Source organism: Osmerus mordax, chromosome 20 (genome assembly GCF_038355195.1).
Source record: "Osmerus mordax isolate fOsmMor3 chromosome 20, fOsmMor3.pri, whole genome shotgun sequence".
NCBI classification, from domain to species: domain Eukaryota; kingdom Metazoa; phylum Chordata; class Actinopteri; order Osmeriformes; family Osmeridae; genus Osmerus; species Osmerus mordax.
The window spans coordinates 8,338,193-8,363,374 of record NC_090069.1 but is presented as its reverse complement, the minus strand read 5'-3'; the positions used below and the strand labels follow the sequence as shown (position 1 = coordinate 8,363,374).

Here is a 25,182-nt window from a genome sequence, read left to right as displayed (position 1 = left end):
TTTCCTTGTTGGCTAGCTTGTCCTTGAAAGGACAACCACTAGGAACACCTATTAGTCCATTAATTCCATTCTAAGATAGGATAGTCTTAGGACAGACTGGCTCTGATTGGCATGTGATGTAATATGACAGACATGGGATTCAATCAGCCTAGTTTGGTCAGGCAGACTTCAGAACTGGAAATTGGTGACCTGAAAAAGCAGAAGAATCTGTGGCCCTACCTCAATGGTTGAGGCAGGTTCCGGAGATAGAAACTGGCCTGATCTAAAAGATCTGAGCTGAGCATCAGAGCTTAAAAAAGACAGATCAAAGTTTAGCATTGTTTTTTTTTACCTGAACTATTTTGTTAGGAGTGGGTGTATTGGGTGTGCGTAATGAATGAATGTGAGGGAATGTGTTGTTTTTAGAGAAATCTACGGATTAATGTTGCATTGCTTCAATATTGCAAAGACCATAGACAGTACTTACCATCAATCATTAACTGTCCCCATTAGAATGTATTTAGTTACATTTGAAGATGAACAATATAAGCAATATCGACAACATCTACAGAACAATATAAGTTGTTTGAATGATCTCACATTTGAAAACAGGTACGCATGGCAACCTTTTAACAAAGATATACTGTACCGTCCCACAAGTTACAAAAGTAATCCAGTGCTCCTGATTTTGGTTGGTAATCTGAAACAGGTTAGCTACAACTGATGACATTGTGGTACTGTAGTTCTACAGGAACAACGTTCCTAAGTAGCAACTGTTGACGTCCTACAACAATAACGAATGGGTCGTGATGAAGCTCAGCAGAAGCCTGATAACGAACACTCATTTGAATCAGGTGTTGAGAAACACTGCTCTACAGGGTCCCCAGGTGGGCTTGAACTGTGCCTTGCCCCCCCCACACACACTAACCTGATGGGTGAGGCCAGAAGGTTGTAAGTAATGACCCATGGATAGATAGCTCTAAACAAAGCTCTAATTCATGCCACAAACAAAGCCCTAAATCATGCTTCTTTATTTCTTTTCACAAAGACATTTTACCAGGTGTCACTTGGCTTATTTGACTCACTTGTTTCTAATTACTGATTAATGTTACTACATTGTTAGCCTTCTTTTTTTTTTTACAGTTATTACTGTTATTATTACTCTTACTAAGTTACTTTTGCAATGAAATAAAAATGTATTGTCTAATGGCAACTGTGATTAGAACATTTTGAATAGCACCTGCCAAATTTATAATTTTGCCACTTTAGTAGCACCACCATGAAGCAGGGCTACACTTACACTAGTAAAGTAAAACGTTGCTCTATTTCACACAAAAGGAATGAATGGAGGCGAATGTGGGAGAACAGCTAGTGATGTTTCTCAATGTCCTGTTTGACTAGTTTCTCAGACTGTCTTCTTTGAATGGCAGATTCAAAGGGCTTGGTACTCTTTAACAGATTTAGGGCTTGGTACTCTGGAGGTAGAACGGAGGTTACACCAAATCGTCAAAAGGTAAAGAAGAAATTGGTCTAGTACAGTACAGTGTGACCTTTGTAAATGTATAGACACATGGGTACATTTCAACTAGACACAAAGAGAATTAGGAGAAGTATTCCTCCTTATCTCAATGAAAACACTTAAAATGCCAGTTTCTTTCATTATTGGAATATTAAACAACTGATAGAGGATATTATAAAAGACAGTCCTATTTACACATGCAAAAGTGTTGGGCACAAAAAAGTAAAGCAAAAATGCTTTATGACATAATTAAATTAAATAGACTAAACAAAAACATGTTCTAATTTTTTTACATTTACATTTAGTCATTTAGCAGACGCTCTTATCCAGAGCGACTTACAGTAAATACAGGGACATTCTCCCCGAGGCAAGTAGGGTGAAGTGCCTTGTCCAAGGACACAACGTCATTTTTCACAGCCGGGAATCGAACCAGCAACCTTCCGATTACTAGCCTAATTCCCTAACTGCTCAGCCACCTGACTTCCCTTTTTAGGACAATATTCATGCAATGAGAGATATAAGGAGAGAGTTCACTGACAGTTACTGTAATCGTGTAGTCTCTTTCCGGTTGTTGTCTAATAGGCTATGTAACAGCAGTCAAGTGTCCTACTGACAGCATTTATTAAGAGAAATGACGTCTCAAAGTCACAGCGAGCTCCTTCGTTGTCTTCTCTTAATAACGCCCAGGTCTAATGTATGTCTCAACGCAGGGAAGTAGGCTTCTCTTAAATATGTTGTCATCTACAGTCAGCCAGCAACAACCAGAAAGCATGCGAAGAAATGCACTTCTACATAGACACGCCCACAGGGGTAGATACTTGCACAAGTCACATGATTTCATGTACGTTTTATAAATAAGGATAGAAACGAGAGGACACAGCACACTAATTGAACGGTTTGAGTATTTCAGCAAAGACTTAATTTTACGACAATGTATTGGGGTAGACAGTCTTGAAAAATCAATTTATCTTCCTTTTCCAGTTATTTAAAAAACTGCTCTGAGTAGGCATGATGTTTTCCTCACTAGGATGGGTAACAGCTTTTGTGGCGGGATTGTTTTCCGTGCACGTTGTACAGAAACTATGCTTTCCCTACTTTTGGAAGGATGTATTTTATTTGGCGAGAGTCATAAGATTCGGGGCACAACTGGAATTATACAAATTAACCTCAAATGTGTTCACTGTCATGGACAGATTTGTAGAACAGGCAGAAAGAATCCCTAACAAACCTTTTTTAATGTTTGAGGGGACAACTTACACCTATCAAGACATCAACTTAAGAAGCAACAAAGTGGCTAATATATTCCTCGAACAAGGGACTCTGAAGAAAGGAGACTGTGTTGCGCTTCTGATGAACAACGAACCCGACTTTGTGTGCGTTTGGTTCGGTTTGAACAAACTCGGATGCTCTGTGGCTTTCCTCAACACTAACATAAAGTCAAGATCATTACTTCACTGTTTCAATTGCTGTGGGACAAAGACTCTTGTTGTTGGCGCAGGTAAACGCATTGTTGTGTAGCCTAGATACTTCTTGTGACAAACAAATGTGTCACTTACGCTCAAGCTCTTCATAGCCTATTCACCGTCGTTAGGTAAATGTTAAGATAATGAAGCAGTTTTACAACACAGTGCCCTCTGTACAGTACATCATATACAGGTAACATATAATCTACCAAAACAAGAATGCGAAAGGAAAGTAATTTAAATTGAACAGAAAACTATATGTTGCAACGCTTGAGATTGCTCCACCCACCTGTCACACCCCTTACCACGTGACAAATTAAGTAAATGTGATCTGACTCATACATATTGTGCTTAGTAACTTATCTGAAAATAACTTGGTATCGGAGTGCAGCTCTGGAAAAATTTTAAAGAAAAAAGTTGACAAAAAGTTGAAAACAATTGAGTGAGGACTCTTCTGTTCCTTACTCAAAAAATTGTACTTCTAAACCTTTTTAAAAAGGAAAGAAAAAGGTTTAGTGGTCTCTCCATTTTTTCCAGAGCTGTATACTGCATGCCGATGCTAGAATAGTTTTATCAAGGAAAAACGTATAGGCCCAAAATAAAATGTCGAAGAAATATGCTTATTCATGGGAGCAACCACACTTAACAAGCATTGTTTAGTGGTACTCAGTGTTGTCCATTTCATATTTTATGTGAATTAGGGTCAGTGACTCATGAACAGCCAAAAGGGTCATCCTTGCTTGTCCAAGCTCAAGATCAATACAACGTTAATTCAAAAGCCCCCGCAAAATGCTCTTGTTTTAGGTTACTCCACTGGTACCTTTCCAATTTGGAAGTGAAAACTACATACAGTACATTGAATATCACCGTATAGAGTCGTATTGTATTATGAAAGCGATAGTTCTTGCTTATGGCTTTCATATGTTGTCAACTGAAGTAAATAAGCAACAACAGTAATTGGCTGGGATATTTGCACATCACACACACAAGTTTGTTTAATTTGCTGTCTGGAAACACTATTTCAGTGACTCCCTTATTGGTTTCAAATTAAGTTCCAATAAGTGTTGTTTACTAGGCTAAATCATAGCAACTCATTTCTTACATTTACATTGAGTCTCTTCTCTTGCGTCAACAGGTACTACGTGGTATTTGTAGTATTCATTTCTTGCAATTCAAGTCGGTGATCTGTCAAACTAGTTTCATTCTGATTCTCATTGGATTTTGCCAAACATGACATTCTGTAGTGAATGCGTTCAGTTTACTTTCTGAAATTAAATATAAATCTATTCTATAGAATATGGTCAAGCAAAGCTGACCATTTGTAATCAGAGATTGTCTTACTGAGCGCAGTGTTAGATTTACCCAACATGTGTACAGTGTTCAGGCCAGAAACTTCCACTTTAGTCTCATCAGACCACATCTTAAGAACAAGGGCTTGTTTGTCACTTCCACAAGTCACTTTTGTTCAGTGCCTTGGATGTTGTTGAACCTTGAATATCACCTTCAGTCAGTCACAAATTGCCATTAGTTTGAGTCACTTTCTCACCATTGTTCCTCAGACCTGTTGGACACTCTAGAGGACATCTTACCCAGCCTTCGGGAGGACAACATATCTGTGTGGGCCATGAAGAGGGAGAGTTTATGCATGGATGTCCAGACTCTGTTGGACAAGATGGAGCAGGCCTCTGACAAGCCAATCCTACCGAGCCTGAGGTCTGTGTCCTCCCTTAAGACCCCCATTCTCTACATTTTTACCTCCGGTACCACTGGTAAGTGTTCATATAACATATTAATTGCAGTTTTCTTTTATTTAAAGTTTTTTTGTACAGGTTAGTGTCTGTCACTGATAATCTCTTTCGCAAGCGAGACAACTACTAGCCTACAACATAGATGTTCTAAAAAGCTTGTTAACACTGTAGGGGGGGGGGATGAGTGGTGGTTAATCAACAACTCAGTCTCTATCACAACTCAAGTGGTCATATAGCTGAATCGGAGCTATGACGATAATGAACATAGGCAAACAAAGTCTGACAGTGAGACCACAAATGTTTTGTTAATTGGAAAAAAAAATCTATAGTTGAAAAACTAAAGCTTCACATTGAAAATGTAAGTTTTGGTCTAAAACTTAAAAAATAAAACCATGTATTCAAACAACAACAAAAAAGTTCAGTCAAGACACTCACGTGATTGATCTCACCATTTATTCATACACATTACAAATGGTTTAACATTGGCGGAATGGATGTACATTGGGAAGCGCTGCCGGCCTTCACTGCAGCATGCATGACATGAGGCAGGGAGCAACAAGTTAAATCCCCCACGGGGATAAAAGACATACCCCTTTTCCACCAACGCATTTTGGGTGCCGGTTCTGAGCCGGTGCTTAATCGCGAACTAGTTCTTTCTCTTTCGACAGACTGAGAACCGGAAAAGTGGTTCGTACGTGGTTCGCAAATAGCACCACTTTGGAGCTGGACTAGATTGGGAACCAAGCAAGAACCGCTTGGGGCGGAGTCACCGTGACAAACAGAATCCTTTGACCGCCATTGCAGTTTTTACTTTTACAATTCATATTCCAGCTAAACGGTACTTGTAAATCAGCATCTGAATTAAAATGTAACGAGAAGTGGCCAGTGTAGTTGCTGAAAATGTGCTTATTTTCTTGATGAAACTGCTAATTTGTAAATTTGCTCCGACTTTTCGATAACCTACCTAGCTAGCATAGCAGTGCAGACACTAGTTGCTGCGTTATTTACATTTAGTCATTTAGCAGACGCTCTTATCCAGAGCGACTTACAGTAAGTACAGGGACATTCCCCCCGAGGCAAGTAGGGTGAAGTGCCTTGCCCAAGGACACAACGTCATTTGGCACAGCCGGGAATCGAACTGGCAACCTTCTGATTACTAGTCCGCTTCCCTAACCGATCAGCCACCTGACTCCCCCCCGCGCTATAATCCTATCAAATGAGTGAAATGACAAACACAAATGTTATGAGCTATTGAGTCTATATTTAACACAAATGTAATACACAAGCACTATACAGCAAACATTTATAAAATGTTGCGCTGATAATGCCAGTGTTGTCATTCTGCTGCGAGTCCAGGGTATTGCGCAATAGCCAAGAATCAGAATCAGAATGGGATTTATTCGCCATGAAAGTTTGCACAGACAAGGAATTTGCTTTTGTAGGAAGGTGCATACAATAAACATATAGGGACCAAAAAAAATTATATGTGGACTATCTATACTAAGGGTACATAAACTAGCAGTACTAAGTGGGATTAGAATATAATTAAATATACAATAAAATAAAATATAAGTTGCCGTAAATTACAATATAAAAATCCAAAACTACAAACATTACAAAAAATTCAAATGTACAAGATACCATTATTGTAATGCAGTGCAAAAAGCAGTGTGTTTTAAGCAAGAAATCATTAGAGTCAGTGTGGTCCCTTGGCCTTGTTGAAGAGGCCAACAGCGGAAGGGAAGAAACTGTTTTTGTGGCGTGATGTATTGGTCCTGATGAGGAGGTGAGGATGGACTCAATGATGGCTGAGTAGAAGTGCACCATCATTGTCTTTGGCAGGTTGAACTTCTTCAGCTGCCGAAGGAAGTACATCCTCTGTTGTGCTTTCCTGATGAGGGAGCTGATGTTCAGTTCCCACTTGAGGTCCTGGGAGAGGATAGTGCCCAGGAAGCGGAAGGACTCCACAGTGTTGACTGGGGAGTCACACAGGGTGATGGGGGTGAGTGGGGCTGTGTTCCTCCTGAAGTCCACAACCATCTCCACTGTCTTAAGAGCATTGAGCTCTAAGTTGTTCTGGCTGCACCAGGTCACCAGGTTGGCCGCTTCCCACCTATAATCACACTCGTCTCCACCAGAGATGAGCCCAATAAGGGTGGTGTCGTCCGCAAACTTCAGGAGTTTGACGGACGGATGACTGGAAGTGCAACTGTTGGTGTACAGGGAGAAGAGCAGAGGAGAAAGGACGCAGCCCTGAGGTGATCCGGTGCTGATGGACCGGGAGTCAGAGACTTGTGTTCCCAGCTTAACGCACTGCTTCCTGTCAGACAGGAAGTCTGTGATCCACCTGCAGGTGGAATCAGGCACGTTCAGCTGGGAGAGCTTGTCCTGAAGCAGGGCGGGGATGATGGTATTGAAGGCAGAGCTGAAGTCCACAAACAGGATCCTGGCATAGGATGCTGGGGAGTCCAGGTGCTGTAGGGTGAAGTGGAGGGCCATGTTAACTGCATCGTCCACAGACCTGTTGGCTCTGTAGGCAAACTGCAGGGTCAGTGATGGATTTAAGGTGTGCCAGCACCAGGCGCTCGAAAGACTTCATTACCACAGAGGTCAGGGCGACGGGTCTGTAGTCATTATGTCCTGTTGGCCTTGGCTTTTTGGGCACAGGGATGATGGTGGAGGACTTGAGACAGGCTGGCACATGGCATGTCTCAAGGGAGGTGTTAAAGATGTAGGTAAACACCGGAGACAGCTGGTCAGCGCAGTGTTTGAGGGTGGCTTGAGAGACAGAGTCCGGCCCAGCTGCTTTGCGGGGATTCTGCCTCTTGAAAAGTCTGTTAACTTCACCCTCCTGAATGGAGAGAGTCGTCACTGTAGAGGGGGGGAGGTGGGAGGCCTCCTGGGTGGGAAGGGGTAGTTCAGGACTGTCCAATTGTCTTTCAAATCTGCAGTAGAACTCATTCAGGTCGTTGGCCAGGCGGGAGTCGTTAGTGGAGTGGGGGCCTCTCGGCTTGTAGTTGGTAATCTGCCTGAGCCCTCTCCAGACAGAAGCAGAGTCGTTTGCAGAGAATTGGTTTTTTAGTCTCTCTGAGTACAGTCGTTTAGCCTCCCTCACCGCCTTGCTAAACCTGTTCTTCGACTCCTTGAAACTGTCTTTGTCCCCACTCCTAAACGTGGCCTCTTTCTCTGACCTCAACCTTCTGAGTTTAGCTGTAAACCAGGGTTTGTCGTTGTTGTAGCTTACCCTGGTGCGTGTTGGTATACAGCAGTCCTCACAGAAGCTGATGTATGATGTCACAGCCTCTGTGAGCTCATCCAGACTATTGGTAGCAGTCGTGAACATGTCCCAGTCAGTGCAGTCCAAGCACGCCCGCAGATCTTCCATAGCTTCACTGGTCCACTGTTTTGATGTCCTCACAGCAGGCTTACAGCGCTTTAGCTTCTGCCTGTATGCAGGAATCAGGTGGACCATGGCGTGGTCAGAGTGACCCAGTGCCAGCAAAGCATGGTATGCTTTGCTGATTGTAGAGTAGCAGTGATCCAAGGTGTTTCCTTCTCTGGTAGGGCATTTGATGAATTGTCTATATTTTGGGAGTTCTTGAGTGAGATTGCCTTTGTTAAAGTCGCCTAGCACAATAACCAAGGAATCCGGAAAACACGCATCTCAACATCGTGTTCTTCGGATTGATAAACAGCCTTTAGACGTGCTCTGCTTTTTGTTTGGCGCTGCCGCGCTAGCGTTGCTGGGAAAGATGAGACGTATACAGTGACGTATTGACATGGCTCTGTGGTGGCTCTCTCGCTCTTGAACCAGCTCCGAACTGGCTCTAGCACCAGCTCCGAACTAGCTCCCGGTTCACTTTGGTGGAAAGCAGTGGCGGAACTAGAGTTTTATGGGGTGGCCAAGGCTACTTCAGAGTGTCCAGAGTCTTGGGTCACTGTTTTCATTAATATATACAGTATAATCTGGGTCTATAAGTGCTGGAACATCCAAAATATTTTTGGGAAAAAAAGCTCAAGCACCAGGGACTTATAATAGCATTTCTGTGTTACAGAAATAACACAGTGCATAGTTTATTTACAAAACAAAGTGAATTTACACACCCCAAAAAACACTGCAATTTGACTTGACAGGTAGCAGAAATCAAGCAGAAATGGACTTGAAAAATATAAATAACTTGGTGCCCAACCACATTACAAATTGACAGTATAATATTTATGTTCATATATATTATGTTAACTAATAGCAAAGAAAAGTTTTGGAATTGGCCTAAACAAGACCAAATTAAATCTGTGTGATAAGAAACCCTTTGGATGTATAATTTCAGAATGTCAGTACACAGTGCAGGTATTATTTATTATACCTACTAACACAGATGTAAACACAATGTTAGGCTAAATTGGGAACAGATCTCTCGTCTATCTGATTACCGTATTTTTCGGAAAATAAGCTGCATCGTGTATAAGGCACACCCCCCCAGAATGAGCACTTTGTGTTTGTAAATCGGAGTATAAACCGCACTGGACTATAAAACGCACTTTGAAAGCGAACAACGTTACCGTTGAGCCGATTAACGTTGAGCGGACCACTGCCCACGATTGATTACTTGCCATCTAACTAGACAACATTCCCAATCAGGGTGAACACTCAAATGATCTAAAGACCATAGCATTACACATTTCAAAACAGAACGAACACAACTATAGAACTCCAAACAATGCTTATTTAACTAAGCTAATGCCCTTAACTTAGTAGCTTTTCAGCTTGCCGCAGGGCATTCTGGGTACCAAGAGCAATGCACGAGTATAGGCGATCTACAGCATTGTGTAACACACTTCGGTTGTGGATAGTATGTCCAGAAATAAAGCCAAGTCACTCATTTAGTGGCAGAATCCATTGTTATGTCTACAAAATTATTTTAGATATAGTATAAGTTTAGCTAACTTGCAAATCCTGAGGATCTTTTTGTCCACAGGATCATATACAACTAGAGAGGGTACAATTTCTGGGGAAATTGTAGGGTGTGCTTGCTTGCGTCGGTTGCACAGGGGTCCGTTTTTGAATGACATTTTTACAACTGATATTTCTGTATATTTTATATAAAAATGCATACTTATTATTTATAAAGAATACATAGATTTTTTTGCTGCTCATTTACAACTGAAAATACGAGTGAAGTGGAGAATGAAATAGATAGCCTCATCGTTGAATCAAAACGAATACATTTGGCAGACCGGTGTAAAAATTGACCTAATCTCTATGACTTAAATGTCATTTTAAGTTTTTCCCTTCTCATGATATTTTACTCATATTGCATTCATTCATGAATAAACAACCCCTTTGAAGATTATTCTACGACGTTACCCGGCAGTAGAAGATGGAATCGCGATTCAAACAGTACCATCTGCTAACTGAAAATATGCCCCCCAAAACGTAAATAAGCTTGACATTTATTTAGTGGAAAATCGCTCATTCATAAAAAGCTCACTGGTAGCGATCATTGTCAGTAACAACGCAAAATGCGATATAGCCCTGTGTGGAGAAGCTGCCCCGGTAAATTGTACTACTACGGTACAGTAGTAGACTATTGCTGTGTTCGTCTTGGTAGCGATTGCGTTGGTTGAATTTGATCTAACGTTCCGTTGTACGGTTTAGGCTGAAATTAATTATTTTCATGAACAGATTGACAACGTTTAGGTGGCAATGAAGTTCAGGTTAGTAGTTAGATAGACTTTTGATTTAAGTAAGGGGAGTGCCGAACATTTTCTGTCGCCGTTTGACTTCCTAAACAGCTGTGTACTGTAGCTAGATGTTTTTGTAGTGTGTCTCGCGTAAGCTACAGCGTTGCAGTGAGCTACACTGGTTTGAAACCACAGGTAATGGTAACTTCACCAACAAATAGTTTACTAATGTCAGAATAAATCCTACAACGAAAATGTATATGTGAGGAATGTTTATTTTAACGATTGAAAACAGGTACATCATAGACCACTGTAGTATGTGTTGCCCAGGCAACACAGGCTAATGTCATGATGCTAATATTTCAGTGAAATAGTAGACTACTGTTTCCGAAAGTAGATGTACTTCCTTAATACTATCAGCTTATATTGTACATTACACATCACAATTGTGTGTCATATCACAAAGTAAAATGAGTAAATATTTATCGCCCTGGCCTCTTTGCTTGTGGCGTTTCTGCAGCTGCCTTGCAGTAAAGCTATAGTTAGCCTAGCTATCCCCCAAGTTAACAGATGCAAAATGAATGTTCTGCCAAAGGTAGTCACTCGTGTTTTCGTGACGTTAGTGACGTAGTGACGTTAGTAACGTCAGTGACTGTGGCTAGCAAATTAGCCACCGTTAGCTTCACTTTTCGCCACAAAAACTTAACTGAAGCCCAAACCATGCAACGGAACATAAATTCCAATAGAAGCAACTCAATCGCTACCAAGACGAAACTTTTGACACCTACGTTGTCTATGTAGGCCAAATATTGACTGAGTTTTAGGGGGGCAAAAAGAATAATAATAATAATATATATGTGAGAGAACAAAGGTTGTGCCCTTGCCGAAGGCAAAGCACACCCAATTAGATATAAAACGAACTTACAAAGAGCTCGGTTACACTACCAAAGTTGAATTAGTAATGTTGTTAGCAATGCTAGCGTTATTTTGCTAGAGCTAGCTAGCCTATAACATTTCACTGGGTCTTGCAGCTGTTTGATTAACTGAAATTATTATGAAATGTTATGTTCTACTAGCCATTTGCCTACTTTAGCAAGTCACTGTATTTCCAAGCCCTGATAGTGTAACTGAGACAACACAGTAGCCTAAATAATTCCTCTTTCAAGTAATAAACCCCTGTTCAAGTGTTGAGCATTAAATTAGCTGCACGGTCTGTAGAGATCTTGAGACAAAGCCACTTTTTTGTTCTAAAACCGGATTATAAACTGCTTCGAAATATAAGCCGCACAAGCGCAAGACAACTGTAAAATCGGAGTACAAGCCTACTGACTGAAAGATATTAGCCTTTTTGAGGGTATGTGTTAATGACCAAAGAAATGCCACTGCGGGGATAATGTCCCAAGTATCTATTCAAAAACGGTAATATCTTTCACATGCCTTAACTGTGCGCTGGCGCCAGCGTGTTGCCTTGGCGGAGTAGATGCCATGCCGTAGTTCGTGAGCGATTCGTTCATTTTGAACGAATCATTAGTATGACTCGAGAGTAACGAGTAGTAGTCGGAGTAACGAGTAGTAGAATATTTTTTACTGTTGCTTGCTTTTCTACAGGTACACTTGCACTTATAGCGATTCATGTTGTTTAATTGTAACTTGTTTAACTACATTCTCTTGTGGTTCTTCCCTTTGGCACTTATTTTGGTTGTTCACAATATGTGCTTCATGTTTTGGCTTCCCGCAATGTTTTTGGGGCTATCTTGTTGTTATTATTAGTGACCTCCGTACTTTGTAAAGCTCTCTCTTGGAAGTCGCTTTGGATAAAAGCGTCTGCTAAATGAATAAATGTAAATGTAGTCTCAGAGAGCGATTCGTTCATTTTCTCGTGGCCGAGAAAAAGAAAAAAAAAGTTGAAAAAACAACACCTATAATTATCACTGGTGAACGAATATCATTCAGGTCTTACTAAACCTAGTCACGCGAAAGTGAATGAGGTAAACAAATACTTTCTATTTCTTCTTCTGAGCCTATGCAGGTCACGTGAAAAATGATCCAAAGACTCGTACCCAAAGACCCAGTCAAAATGAACGAATCATTTCGGTTTCCTCTAGCTACCAGTACTGAGCCTATACAGGTCACATGAAAAAATATCCAAAGACTCATACCCGGCAGATGAATGAATCATTGATCCGAAGACTCGGTTGTCAGAAGAACGAAACATTGATCTGAAGACTCGGTTGGCAGAAGAACGAAACATTGATCCGAAGACTCGGTTGGCAGAAGAACGAAATATTGATCCGAAGACACGGTTGGTGGTGAACGATTCGTTCATCTGCTGGGAACGAGTACTTCTTTCCGGGCCCCATGGGAAAAGGCCATCGAGCCCCACCCCCGGGCCTGGCTCCAGGGGGGGTCACTCATAATTCCCGCCTCTGAGTTGAAGCCACGCCCCCTACGCAAAATCGGGGCCAAAAGTCTGAAACTAAAAAACAGATCTGAAACTGAAAAAATAAAAACTGAAACAAAAAAAAAACGTAGTAGCAGTATTGGAGCATGTCAAGCCTACTTCCTTTTATAAGTGTACTTCTTATTATGCAGGGGGTATCTGGAGCTGCCTCTGCCATTCTTTCAAATCGACTCTCCGCCAAGAGACCCACCCTCCTGTGACTGTGATTGGCCGTGAACCTGAAACAAACCGATCAAACCAACGATGGCAGCGAGTATTACCCAATCCAGGACAGAATAGGATGAGTCTTCACAGAATGCGGGTGGGGATGATTTGCATGGGATGCTGCATTGAAGACAACTCTGAAAATACAGGACAAACCACGTCCCATATTGATTCAAAACGAGATGCGCTATTTTATTCTCAAATACGGGACGATTCCGTATTTTAAGGGACGGGTGGCAACCCTAAATTCACAGACCTCCCTACACTGGTGGCAATGGGCTCTGTTTACAGGTCAAATGTTTTGGGGTTTTTGACGGAATTCTTCGCTCGCGAATTACGTTTGGGCCTGCATATTACCAACCATTTGTTTGGGAGAGCAGACACCATTGCTACTACAGCCAATTATTTGCAATAAGAAATTACTATTTGCACTTCTGGAAATATGACTGTATGTTTAAAGCTTGATTATCAGAATGTATGAGAAGATTATACAACTAGCTATCTTACATTACGATAGGTCATGAAACCACATTCCGAAACAGTCAGTCCAGAAACAAAGATTAAAAGTTTTAACACAATTTCATGTTTTAACATTGTCCTAGGTCTGCCCAAGGCTGCAGTAATTACCCACATCCAGTCTTTGAAAGCAGCTGCAGGGTTTTGGGCTTACGGAGCAACCCAAAATGATGTGGTTTACACCCCACTCCCTCTCTACCATAGCGCTGCCTCCATGATTGGCATCGGAGGGACCATTTTGCTGGGTAGGATCCGCCACTGCCTTCTGTCCATTCATATTTGTTTTGATTTCATATACAGAAGTTCCTACATTTAAACCTTAGTTCCCCTTCTCCATTTGACCATTCATTTGAAAACAACCATGAGATGAAAGCAAGTACGTGGGGTCCCACACAGCATTTATGTTCATTGATTCAGTAGTTTCAGATCTAAGTAAAGGAGAATAGTGTAGTTTAGATTTGGATGTAATCAATAACCCTGAACAAACAAGTTACAACATGGTACATGTCTGTTCATTTCTGAAATTTTGAGTTAATGGAAGTTATGTTAATTTTCCAGTTCCACCCCGTTCTGTTTAAGGCTCTTCTAGTTCTTTTTGCCATGCAAATGGAAGAATTTGGAAAAGACATAGTAACCAAGGGATAGCAACTGACTTTGAATTCAAGTTGTTTAAAGACATGTGCCAAAAGATTCGTTATTCGTTTATAATTCTGACTAATTCTGAAATTGTGACAATATTGAATTGTGAGCTGATCGTCCCACCACTATAAAAACGATAGAGTAAAAATGAACAAAATACATTTTAACAATATAATTTGTAAGACACATACAGTACAAATGGATTCTGCAAAACCACATTCATGAAAGCAGGCTTTTGTCCTCAATTTTATTATGGATTTTTAATAAATAGATATTGCATATCCACATCCATGATGTTATCCATGGTTTTGCAATACTATATTGGCAATTTGTTGGCTAGTTGTATATTTGTGCCTGATACCTGCGAAGTTGACAGTGCAACGTCCTGACAAACTCAGTCTTGGAAACACAGGTCAAAGACCTTCAAAATGTTGGACCACTATGTTCCTGGCAGTCAGACAGTCAAAATAAGTGCAACTTGTGTTTACTTAATAGTGAAAGAACTTTATACTTTATACTGTCACAGCTGCATCACTGAAGGACCTGTACCAAATGTTCTGAGTTTATTTGGCCAAGTACACAAGCCATCATTGTCTGGTCAAGAGAAACCCAAGACCCAGTTGAAAAGTTCGCTACTTGGCATATGCAACCCTCATACTTATGCTCTTCTCCCTCTCATAGGTGCTACATGTGTCCTGAAAAAGAAATTCTCAGCCTCACAGTTCTGGAGTGACTGTAGAAATTATGATGTAACTATCTTTCAGTATATCGGTGAGCTTTGCCGATACCTCTGCAACCAGCCCGAGGTATTTGTCTCATTTATCAGTTGACTTAATTGTTAATGTCAACATTGATTAAACAATTAGATTAGATTTTGATTTGACAATTGGTTGTCAATGCTTTATTACTCTTTATCAGTGGTAAATCAATAGTTTAGCATTGGTCGAGAATCCATTATTAATTACTCTAATTTTTTCTCAATCTTTTATTACCCCTCATCATAAGCTTTCTAGTAGTCGATCTATTGTGCCAATCATCTGATATTGATCGATTACCAATGCTGTAATTGGTAATCTGACAAGTCTGTCAAACTTTTAATAAATATGTGCAGGTGCATGCATGTCACAAGCCACAAATGGTCATAGTAGTTGAATGGCTACGCTAGACAGATTTTGGAACAATTGAATTCATGAGGACAATCAAATTATCAGTGTAAAGCAGTTTTCTGTATTGGTTTTGGTCAATTTATGGTGTTCCAAAACAAGATGATATATTATATATTGGCAAAGGCTGTCCAGACATCGGTATTGGTAATGACAAACCAATATTGGTCTAACTCTACTATTGATGGTTTGCAAGAGTTTACCATTTAAACAGTTTACAGAATGAGGGTTGTTGTTAAACATTTGAATGAATTATTATTAATAAATTCCCAATAGAGTCCCAGGTCACCGCCTTGCAAAATAACAACCATGAGGTTGATGTGCAGTGGTATGAGCATCACAAGTTAGGGGGTTTTCTGTGGCCTGTAACATTTATTAAATCAAATTTGTTCCAGCAATTATATGCCTTTCCTGGAAAACTTCACTTTCTCTCTTCCTCGGTCAGAGGCAGACAACACCAGAATGAACCGATGTTCTAAAAACATTGTACCCAATTGTGCATTTTCATGATGGAAGGACAGGATAAACTTTTGTTTGTGTCTGTCTTCCCATGGAGTATCTAGGGACACCAAACAGACACCCCCCAGCCCACACAAACACACACACACACAAACGCTTGCTGGGACTGAACAAGTGCACAGGGCTCAAAGCCCCCTTTGTCCCCTTTTTTCCCCATTGGCCCAATGGACAAGGCACAAGGCTGGCTGTGTACACAGGCTGATGGTCAGAAGTTTACTTCATCAATAAAATAATTTTCATACACACACATTTACTCAAAGACCCAATATGTGACCACCAGCATGGACATATGGACAATCTTTACATTTGCTTTCAATGCATGCGCATGTGTTCACGCTTGAGACAAGTAGATACACATGCTAACACCCACACAAGCCAAGCTGGAACACTCACTCAGCCATGGCAGCTACAAAACAAAGGACTCTGGCTCTATTATCAGCGTAGTATTGTTACTGACTCAAATGGTTATGAATAATGAATATGATATTATGATTGAGCTCTGTTCTTGTTTTCCTCCACTCTGAGGACCACAATTAGGAACAGTGAGTAATAAGATAAGCAGATAGGGCAGTCTTATCCCATGGAATAGTACTTTCCCACAGCCAGATTCAGAATGTGGTGGTGTGACTGACTCCTTTATTAAGACTACTCAGGCGCGCACACTTCTATACATATGCATTGCGCACACACTCCCTTCTTCACACACACACATCTTTTCTCCCTCAATACAAGCACGTGCTCACAGGACCACATAATCATTTGAGTGAGAAACTGGCCTGTTTGCATGTCAGTTTAAAAAGGAATACCAGGTTTAGGTAGTCAACATTGGCCTTAACTCAGTTTATTTACTAATTGTTTATCACTGTCAGTGTGCTGTAACATACTATTACATTACATTAGTCAGCAGCACTAGATAAGCACAGATTTGCTTCCTGTTTTTGTTAACATTCTTTTTGTACTACATTTCCCATCAGATCGAGGGAGAAAAAGTTCACAAGGTGCATATGGGAGTGGGAAACGGGCTACGACAGGATGTGTGGCGGGAGTTTCATCGGCGCTTTGGTGAGATCCGCATGTGTGAGCTCTATGGTTCCACCGAGGGCAACCTGTGCTTCATGAACCATATTGGCAAGATCGGAGTGGTGGGACGTTCCAACTTCTTTTATAAAGTGAGTTTGTCTGACATGTGGTTTGCGTGGTAGCCCAACTGTGACTCTACTTATTTTAAATCTAGTAAAGAATATGGGTCTTTCCGAATATGCCTCTCACAGATGTCTCCAAAAAGTGTTTTGCTGCATTAGCATAGTTATTTTAGCAACTAAATACAGATACAACAGCTAGTTTGAGATACTAAAACTGTGTCCTTTATTTTGAGATATGCTATTAGGGGAGTCAGTTTTAGAAAGTCTTTCCATAATATTTGACCAAAAAAATCCATCTATATCTGGATTCGAGTTAACAGGAGCAGAATCCAAAACTTGTTTGGATCTTGGATATTGGTTCTTCTTTATCTGAACACTTGCCCTTGTGTCAACCATAAAGGTGTGGGGTGTTTTTACCTAGACTCATAGCAACAAATTTGGTCACCCAGCATTATAATCCATTCCATTATATCTTTCTTCAGGTTCTGCAGTGATGTTGAGTTAACACGATTTTACTCATTTCCTACTTGTATTTATAGTAATGTATATCTGTAGGAATGCATAGCTATGTCACATTTCGTACCAGAGTATTTGTGAATGTGCTGGTGGGTGAGTCGTGTGTGTGTGTGTGCGTGTGTGTGTGTATGAGTTTGTTCCTGGACCATGTCAAACAGGTTACCAAAAGGTGAGCCACATCAGTTAGAAGCATGTTTGACTTAACTAAGCTCCAATAAGGCTCGACCCCACCATAACAATTCTTAAAATACTATACAGAAATTATACATGGATAATGTTGATATTACAAATGGGTTGTCAAATTATGAATGCCATGAATGAATTTTGAGGTTGTGCAAATTGGTCTCTGATCTAAAAAGGATTTAAACTACCTATAGATGAGCACGTGGCCCATGAACAACATGTTGGTGGAGGAGCACACAGTTCTATATATAGGTAAGGAATTATCTAGGTTGCAGGTGGGGTTCTAGGTGACCAAGATGTCAAACATTGTCAGCAGGAAGCTTACCAGAGCTGCTGAATCTAGTTTGTAAAGTCATACAGTACATCTTGAGAAATTATGAGATTGTGAAATATATTTACTTGGGCAACCAATACATGCATGTATGGTACTTTTATATTTAGGAACCTTAACAATGATATTTCACCTTAAATTGAAACATCTAAGCTTATAATCACATAAGTCACTGCCATAAGTAGACTGCATTGTCAGACAGATACTCATCTTGATTTAATCTACTTTTACTGTCACATGGTAACGGGATACAGTTGAAAGCATTGAAACTGCAGTCATATTGACTCTAGGTCATTACAAGAAACAAATAAATCATATGTATTCCTCTTTTGCTAATCCAAACAATTTGCATAACATTGTGTAGTTACTTAAATGGTATTTGTTGAAGGATTGAGGCTTACTAAAACTAGAGCTGTTGTATGAAAGGCAAGCAAGCAAGGCAGGGGGTCACCAGACTCCACACACTGATAGTATTATCAGAGTAGGAGGGGAGTGAGGAGACTTAGTTTGGATTTATCTCTTACAGTACCTTAACTATTCTTGGATATGTCTCACTGCCCAAGCCTCTTGACCCAGAATGAAGTTACAAAACATTAGGATTAAGTGTCATATATTTGGATTTACCCTCAATTTGCATATGTATTCAACCAAATGCTTATCAAATTTAAGTGATATTTGGAAATAGTTGACAGTATTGTTGACATACACCCCCCACAGATTTTATGTGTGATTGTCCCTATCAAAGATGTGTACTCTTGTTGATAACAATTAATAACAGTTAATCATGCTATATTATATGTATGTATATATATATACATACATATAATATAGCATGATCTATATCTATATAGATATAGACATCCTATATATATCCATATATCTAAATATAGGATTCAGGTATATATATATTCCTGAATTCCTGAATCCTCTCCATGCATCCCCAAGCCATCTACTCCATTTGAATATCAGCATGGTGCATCCTGACTCTAGCTCTATCTGTGTTTGTTGCTAAGGGACTGTCACCAAGGAGACACATTTAGCATGCAATCCCATTGGGTGCCTGAAAATAACTCCACCAGGAAATGTGTACTAGCGTTTACGCTAGGCTACCATGAACAGCATAGGAGCAGTATGTACAGGCCAACATTTATGGCAGCAGTTTGTCTCTACAACCTAACATAAACTGTGCTAGTTTACAATAAGTGAAGATGGAAATATACAGTCATTGAAAACAAGAAAATAATGTTTTATGTGAAAAGGTATGGTTTGTGTAAAGTCTGAAAAGAAAGGAAATTCAAATGACCACTCACTCTACCGACTCATTGTGTTTTCTTATGCATGATACAGCAGTACAGCAGACCAACATAGCTACAGTGCTGTAACAGGTGTAGTAGTTGGTTACTTAAATTAACCTTGTTTGTGCACTGGTAGAATACATTTTTATCTTAGTCCGTTAACATTTTATAAGCTCAATTAAAGGCAGGGTAGGTACGTTTTGCGAAACCAGCAATTTTGGCTTGAGTTTGAAAGTATCCAACCCAAAATATCCCACCCCCTCCCTTCAAAGCTACTTCCCCAAAACACATAAATGCGCTTTCTGACTACTGCAAAGAGTGTACGGGCAGAGTGTGCGCAGGTAGGTAGGTAGACAGGCTAGTAGCGGTCTAATAATTGCATTTGGTCCAAACGTAATGATTGGTTGTGTTTATTAGAGTTCTGCAACAGCAACTGATATCAGATTTATTTAATTTTACTGTCAGAGCATTTGATTTATTGATTGCTATAAGGGTGTGAAGTTTATTTCAGCAAATATGACAAAAAGTGCTTTAAAAAACATTACCTACCCTGCCTACAGGTTTAGTTAAACAGTTAACATAGTCTAGACTCTAGACTAATTTCACAATTGAAATTCTCAAAAGTACTTGTTCAACCTCCACATCATGTAGCCACTTATGCACTTCATCATGCAAATGATTATATTTTTATAATCATTTAACAACAGCAGGGTTTCCCGCAGCACTTTTCAGTTAAGGAGGCCGCCTAAGCAACACACGCCTGCCGCCTTAACTACGTTGTCGTCATAAAAGAATAGCGATATCCGCCTTTGTCCTGTTTTCTCCCTTCCATTCCAAACTGTGACCAACGCCAGTCTCCCTTCTCTGCAGAACGCATTAGTGTATCGCACAAAGTAGCCCCGCCCCCCCCCCCCCCCCCCGGTCTGACAGTATATAAATATTTTGATATTTATTCATTTTTCATATTTTTGTTTTCATTTGTTTGGCGGCCCAACTGCATAACCCTTGAGGACTGATAGTGGGATGGGGCAGTGTCTCAGTGTCTCGTGAGATCAGAGGCTCAAGCATTCAGATCAGTGTCGCTGTGATATTAAGAATATTGTAGCGCCAGCTAGCATTCAAGAATTGAGAAGGAATATTGCTCACGACTCTTTATTATTACAGACACACTTTTACATTGGACAGCTTGTATAGCCATCTAACTAGCCAACAGTCACAATCAGGGTGAACACTCAAATTATCCAAACTACAGATCATCACATTACACATATCAAAACAGAACGAACACAACAATAGAACTCTAAACAATGCTTATCTAACTAAGCTAAAACCTTATACTTCTTCGGTTTTCTGCCTGCCGCGGTGCATTCTGGGTGCCAAGAGCATTGTCGCTACAATATATTTGTATGGATGTCGAAGCGCTTACCCAAACAACGTCAAACACAGCACAGCATGTCTTTGGGTTTTGAAACAAATGACATATGCAAAACTACAACTTTGCAGTGCTTGGTTCTCGAGATAATTGTTGGACACTCATTGCCCTAAAATGCCACTATAAAACCACACAGACAGACACACAAGCGCACATAGATTCCTGAAATTATGGTATGGTAGTGACTTGTGAACAGAATCAGAAAATAAACACAACAAATAATGTAATACCTATTTTCTCAGAGCCATTACCAAGCTCTAGTAGTTCAATGCCATTGGCTAAAAGACATTATGCCATATTCTTGTTTGTATGTGTGTAAAGCACACACCATCGAAGTCTCAGAGGGAACATACAGTTCTATGCTTTGACCTTTGGAATTAGGCTCCATCACAATGCTTGATTTCTGCAATACCACCCAGTTCTGATCCCCAGTAATATCCACATATGAACTAAATATTATCTGTGTCTGTGTCCTTCTTTTAGCTTATTTTCAAGTATGATTTGGTGAAATACGACATAATCAAAGATGAGCCAGTGCATGACAAGCAGGGATTTTGTCAACACGTGAAAAAGGGTAAGAGCATATTAGCATATTCAAACATATTCAAACCTTGTGCACAAATTTGTGCACAAATACCTTGTAATTCATCGAGTCTTCTCCACCCAGTAAATGTTTGTAAAGCTAATTGTAAATTTATTTGGCTCATCGTACAGTACAGGAAAGGATTATGGACTTATTATTTTGTCCTGCGTATGTCTTCTTGAGTTGTGTGTCTGATTTTCTGGATTTTAATATAATATATTGTAATAATATTGTCATATCCTGTTCAAAAACTAATTTTATCTCAGTGGGTGTATAAAATGTCTCCCCTTACATGGATGTCTCCTTTCAGGTGACACAGGCCTTCTCTTGTCCAAGGTGGGTCCCACCAGCCCATTCTTTGGCTATGCAGGGAGCAAGCAGCTGACTGAGAAGAAGCTGATGAGGAATGTGTTTGTGAAAGGAGATGCTTACTTCAACACAGGGGACCTGATGGCTGAAGATGATGAGGACTTCATCTGTTTCAAGGACCGAGTGGGGGACACGTTTAGGTACGAAGTGTGATTTTACTGTACCTATCACTTGCTTCACGATGAAAATATTTTAGATACATGAATGAAGATGTGTAAAAATTGAATTCTCAATTTAACATGACAGAAATGCTGTGGTGTACAAGGATCTACTGCAGCTGTTATAAAAACAATTTCTTACCCTGCCTTTTTCCTTGATCTTGGTTTCATTCTATTGTACTGATTCTTAAAGAAAATCATACAACTTGTATTCTGCTTGATAACACTGACTACTTTTCTGTTGTAGTATTCTCAAACCTTTCACACCATACCATAATTTATTATGTGTTAACAGGCATTCATAAAATGCAAGTGGATATGATTTCAGGTGGAAGGGGGAAAATGTGGCAACCACAGAGGTGACAGAAGTACTTGGACTGGTGGACTTTATCCAGGAGGCCAATGTTTACGGGGTTGAAATTCCAGGTACTTTGTGGGCCTTTCCTCTCCCTGAAACCAGCATGCTTATAGGAACTGTGTGTGCGTGCGTATTGTGTGTAACATGCACTCATGGAACTTCCTGATGTTGGCAAGCAAACAGTTGAAGCTGCCCTGAAAGGTCATGGAGTGTTGATATTATAATTGTCCCCAATGTGAAATTAATTATGAATGTAATATTAGCAATTAAACCATACCACTCTCTTGAGATGCACTTTTCCCTGCCTGAAATCAGAATTAAAGATCGTTTGTCAGATCTCCTTAATTGAGACGCCATTGTTGAAAAATTGTAAAACTAATGGAAAGCCATTGTATCTATAGGAAATGAGGGAAGAGCTGGAATGGCAGCCATTATTGTGAGGCCCAACTGCACGTTTGATGGGAAGAAGTTATTCGACTATGCTATGAAGCATTTACCTGCATATGCTCGTCCACTATTCATAAGGATTCAGGTCAGCTTGGATGCTTTTTTGAAAGATGTGCTTGTATAATTTTTTTATGCGAGAATCTGTTTGACCAAACTTTTACAAAACCGGTCTTGGTAAAAAATACGTCCACAATCAGAATCTTAAAATGATTCGTACTGCAGGTTGATTGTTAAATTAAACAGGGGCATCAAGAACATTTGTTAACATCTGTGGGACAGTGCTGGCCCCTTCTGGCAGGATTGGCTTACTACAGCCCTTAGTAGCTGACAGAACATGAAAAAGCAGCATTGTGATATGTGATATATGTTTATTTTTTCATACGTGAAATGCAAGGTATTCCTTTGAGTCAGTTTTCTAAGCATACTTTGCCAAAGCATAATGGCTGAAAGCTATTAATTAAATAATCGTAAAATAAGATCACAACTGTGCCATCTATTTTTCAGGAATCAATGGAAATGACTGGTACCTTTAAGCAGCAGAAATTCCGACTAGTGGAGGCTGGCTTCAACCCTTCAACCTTCTCTGACCTCCTCTATTTCTTGGATTACTCTGAGAAGTCCTACATTCCACTCACTGACTCCATCTATGAGAGTATTCTGGCAGGTGAATGGAAACTGTAGCTACTTCACATGGCTAAAAACAAAAAAAGATTGGTTCACGAAGATGGTGCTGTAAAGAAGAGCAGCTGTAAATTGGAGGTTCTCATTTATGGCGTTGTACATTTGATAAGAAACAAAAACGTGGAACCCATTATTAAAGGCTCATCGAATCATTTATGAAGGTGTTCTTATAGAAATAACTGGCATCAACACAGTATTGATAGATCAAATGTCCTCATGAGCATGATCACGGTGGAACACATTTTGAATTAGCCTTATGTGATTTGTAAAACCTCAGTGAAAGCTGACTGCGGTGTCTGTTTTCCACATGTCTATTCTCAAACACGTCCAGTTAAAACATCAAACTGACCTGGAGTGGTCAACAATGATAATCAGCACATTGACTGTCAGTCTCAGAATCTAATGTGACTCAAGAGTGGCCTCTCCTAATTCTCACTAAATATTTCAACAACTGTAGAGCTTTTATACTTGACATATTGAAGTAAAATATCTATTGTTACTACAACTAGATACATTTATGAAAATAAACATAATGTTGATAATGAAATAACCACACCACTTGATAAATACACTTGACATAATTGAAAGTCAAATGGGTGTTCTTGAATCAAAGTTTGGCTATTATGTATCCTCCAGTTTCTCAACGAGATTTAGTTACACTTTTAGTAAAAACAATAATGTATGTATGTATATTAAAATTATGTTTTCCGTATCAATAATCAGTAATGTAATTTCCATCTTTTCTCACTTTAAAATTAGAAGGAAACAAAACAATTTTATTGTGCCAACCGACAGTTACAGTATAAGGCTGGCCAATAATACACTAAGAACAAGATTCTGTCTAATGTTTATTGATTAAGTATATATCAACATAAATCTTCCCAGTGATGAGCATTGTCAAATTAAGTTTGACATATACTGTAAACATTTGGCCAGTGCCAGTTATAGTTAATAGAAACACATCACAAGGAATCTGTTACCGAATCTTGCGCTTGGTGTGTTAAAATAGGGACTGATTGAATAATACGTTTCTTAGTTGTTCATTGTTAATATAAACATTGTTGATTGTTTTTACTGCTATTGAATCTGTCTTGCCAATGTTGTAAAACAATATGGAGTTTACAATGTAAACACATGTTGATAGCACTGTGAAAGTCTAGTCCAATTTTTTTTGGCTAGGATTATAATTCCTCAGTACTGAAAATAGTAATGAACTGGTTATGAAGTTGTTTTGCTTACCGTTGAAGAGGTTAAGGAAAAAAGAATGACCATTTTGTTCTAGCAACCTCCTTCCATTGTTTCATCTTTCGACACCTTTGTGGTAGGTGTGGAAATATGTTCTATATCTAGCCAAATTTTGCTCAATGGCATTTGTAATGCGTTTGTACAAATTTCAAAAATAATTCTTCCTACTGAACCAATACTATACTCCTGTGTTGTTGCCATAAATGTTTATATAACTATAGTTTCCATACTCAGCAACTGAAGTTGAGTAAAAAGCATATTTCAGTTATTTATTCTCAGGGTACTGTTATTATATGCACTATATGTACACTGGGAAGACCTCACAAGCTGCTGTCATGAGTTATTATCCCACTGGGGTCCAAACAACATTGTGCACAGGAATCTCAAGCTTTATCAAAAGTTTGGTGTGAGAGAGAGATTGTGTACCTGTGTTGTTACTTAAATTATTGCAAAGCATTCAGTGTTGTAACTAGTCCAACCAATAACAGGAACTTAGATATACAACATGAAAAAATAAATGTTGCTGACATTATACAGAATTTATATAAG

The 25,182-nt window shown here is 39.7% G+C and overlaps 1 protein-coding gene across 1 annotated transcript; it reads left to right on the top strand.

The window, feature by feature from the left end:
• Positions 1-2,438: 2,438 nt before the first annotated feature.
• On the top strand, positions 2,439-25,182 carry slc27a6 (solute carrier family 27 member 6). Its single transcript, XM_067258206.1, has 10 exons — positions 2,439-2,996; positions 4,521-4,730; positions 13,659-13,817; positions 14,893-15,017; positions 16,868-17,062; positions 21,276-21,366; positions 21,686-21,884; positions 22,231-22,328; positions 22,662-22,792; positions 23,212-25,182. Exons 1-10 carry the CDS (start codon positions 2,507-2,509, stop codon positions 23,386-23,388), a joined length of 1,875 nt encoding a protein of 624 aa, XP_067114307.1. The 5' UTR covers positions 2,439-2,506; the 3' UTR covers positions 23,389-25,182.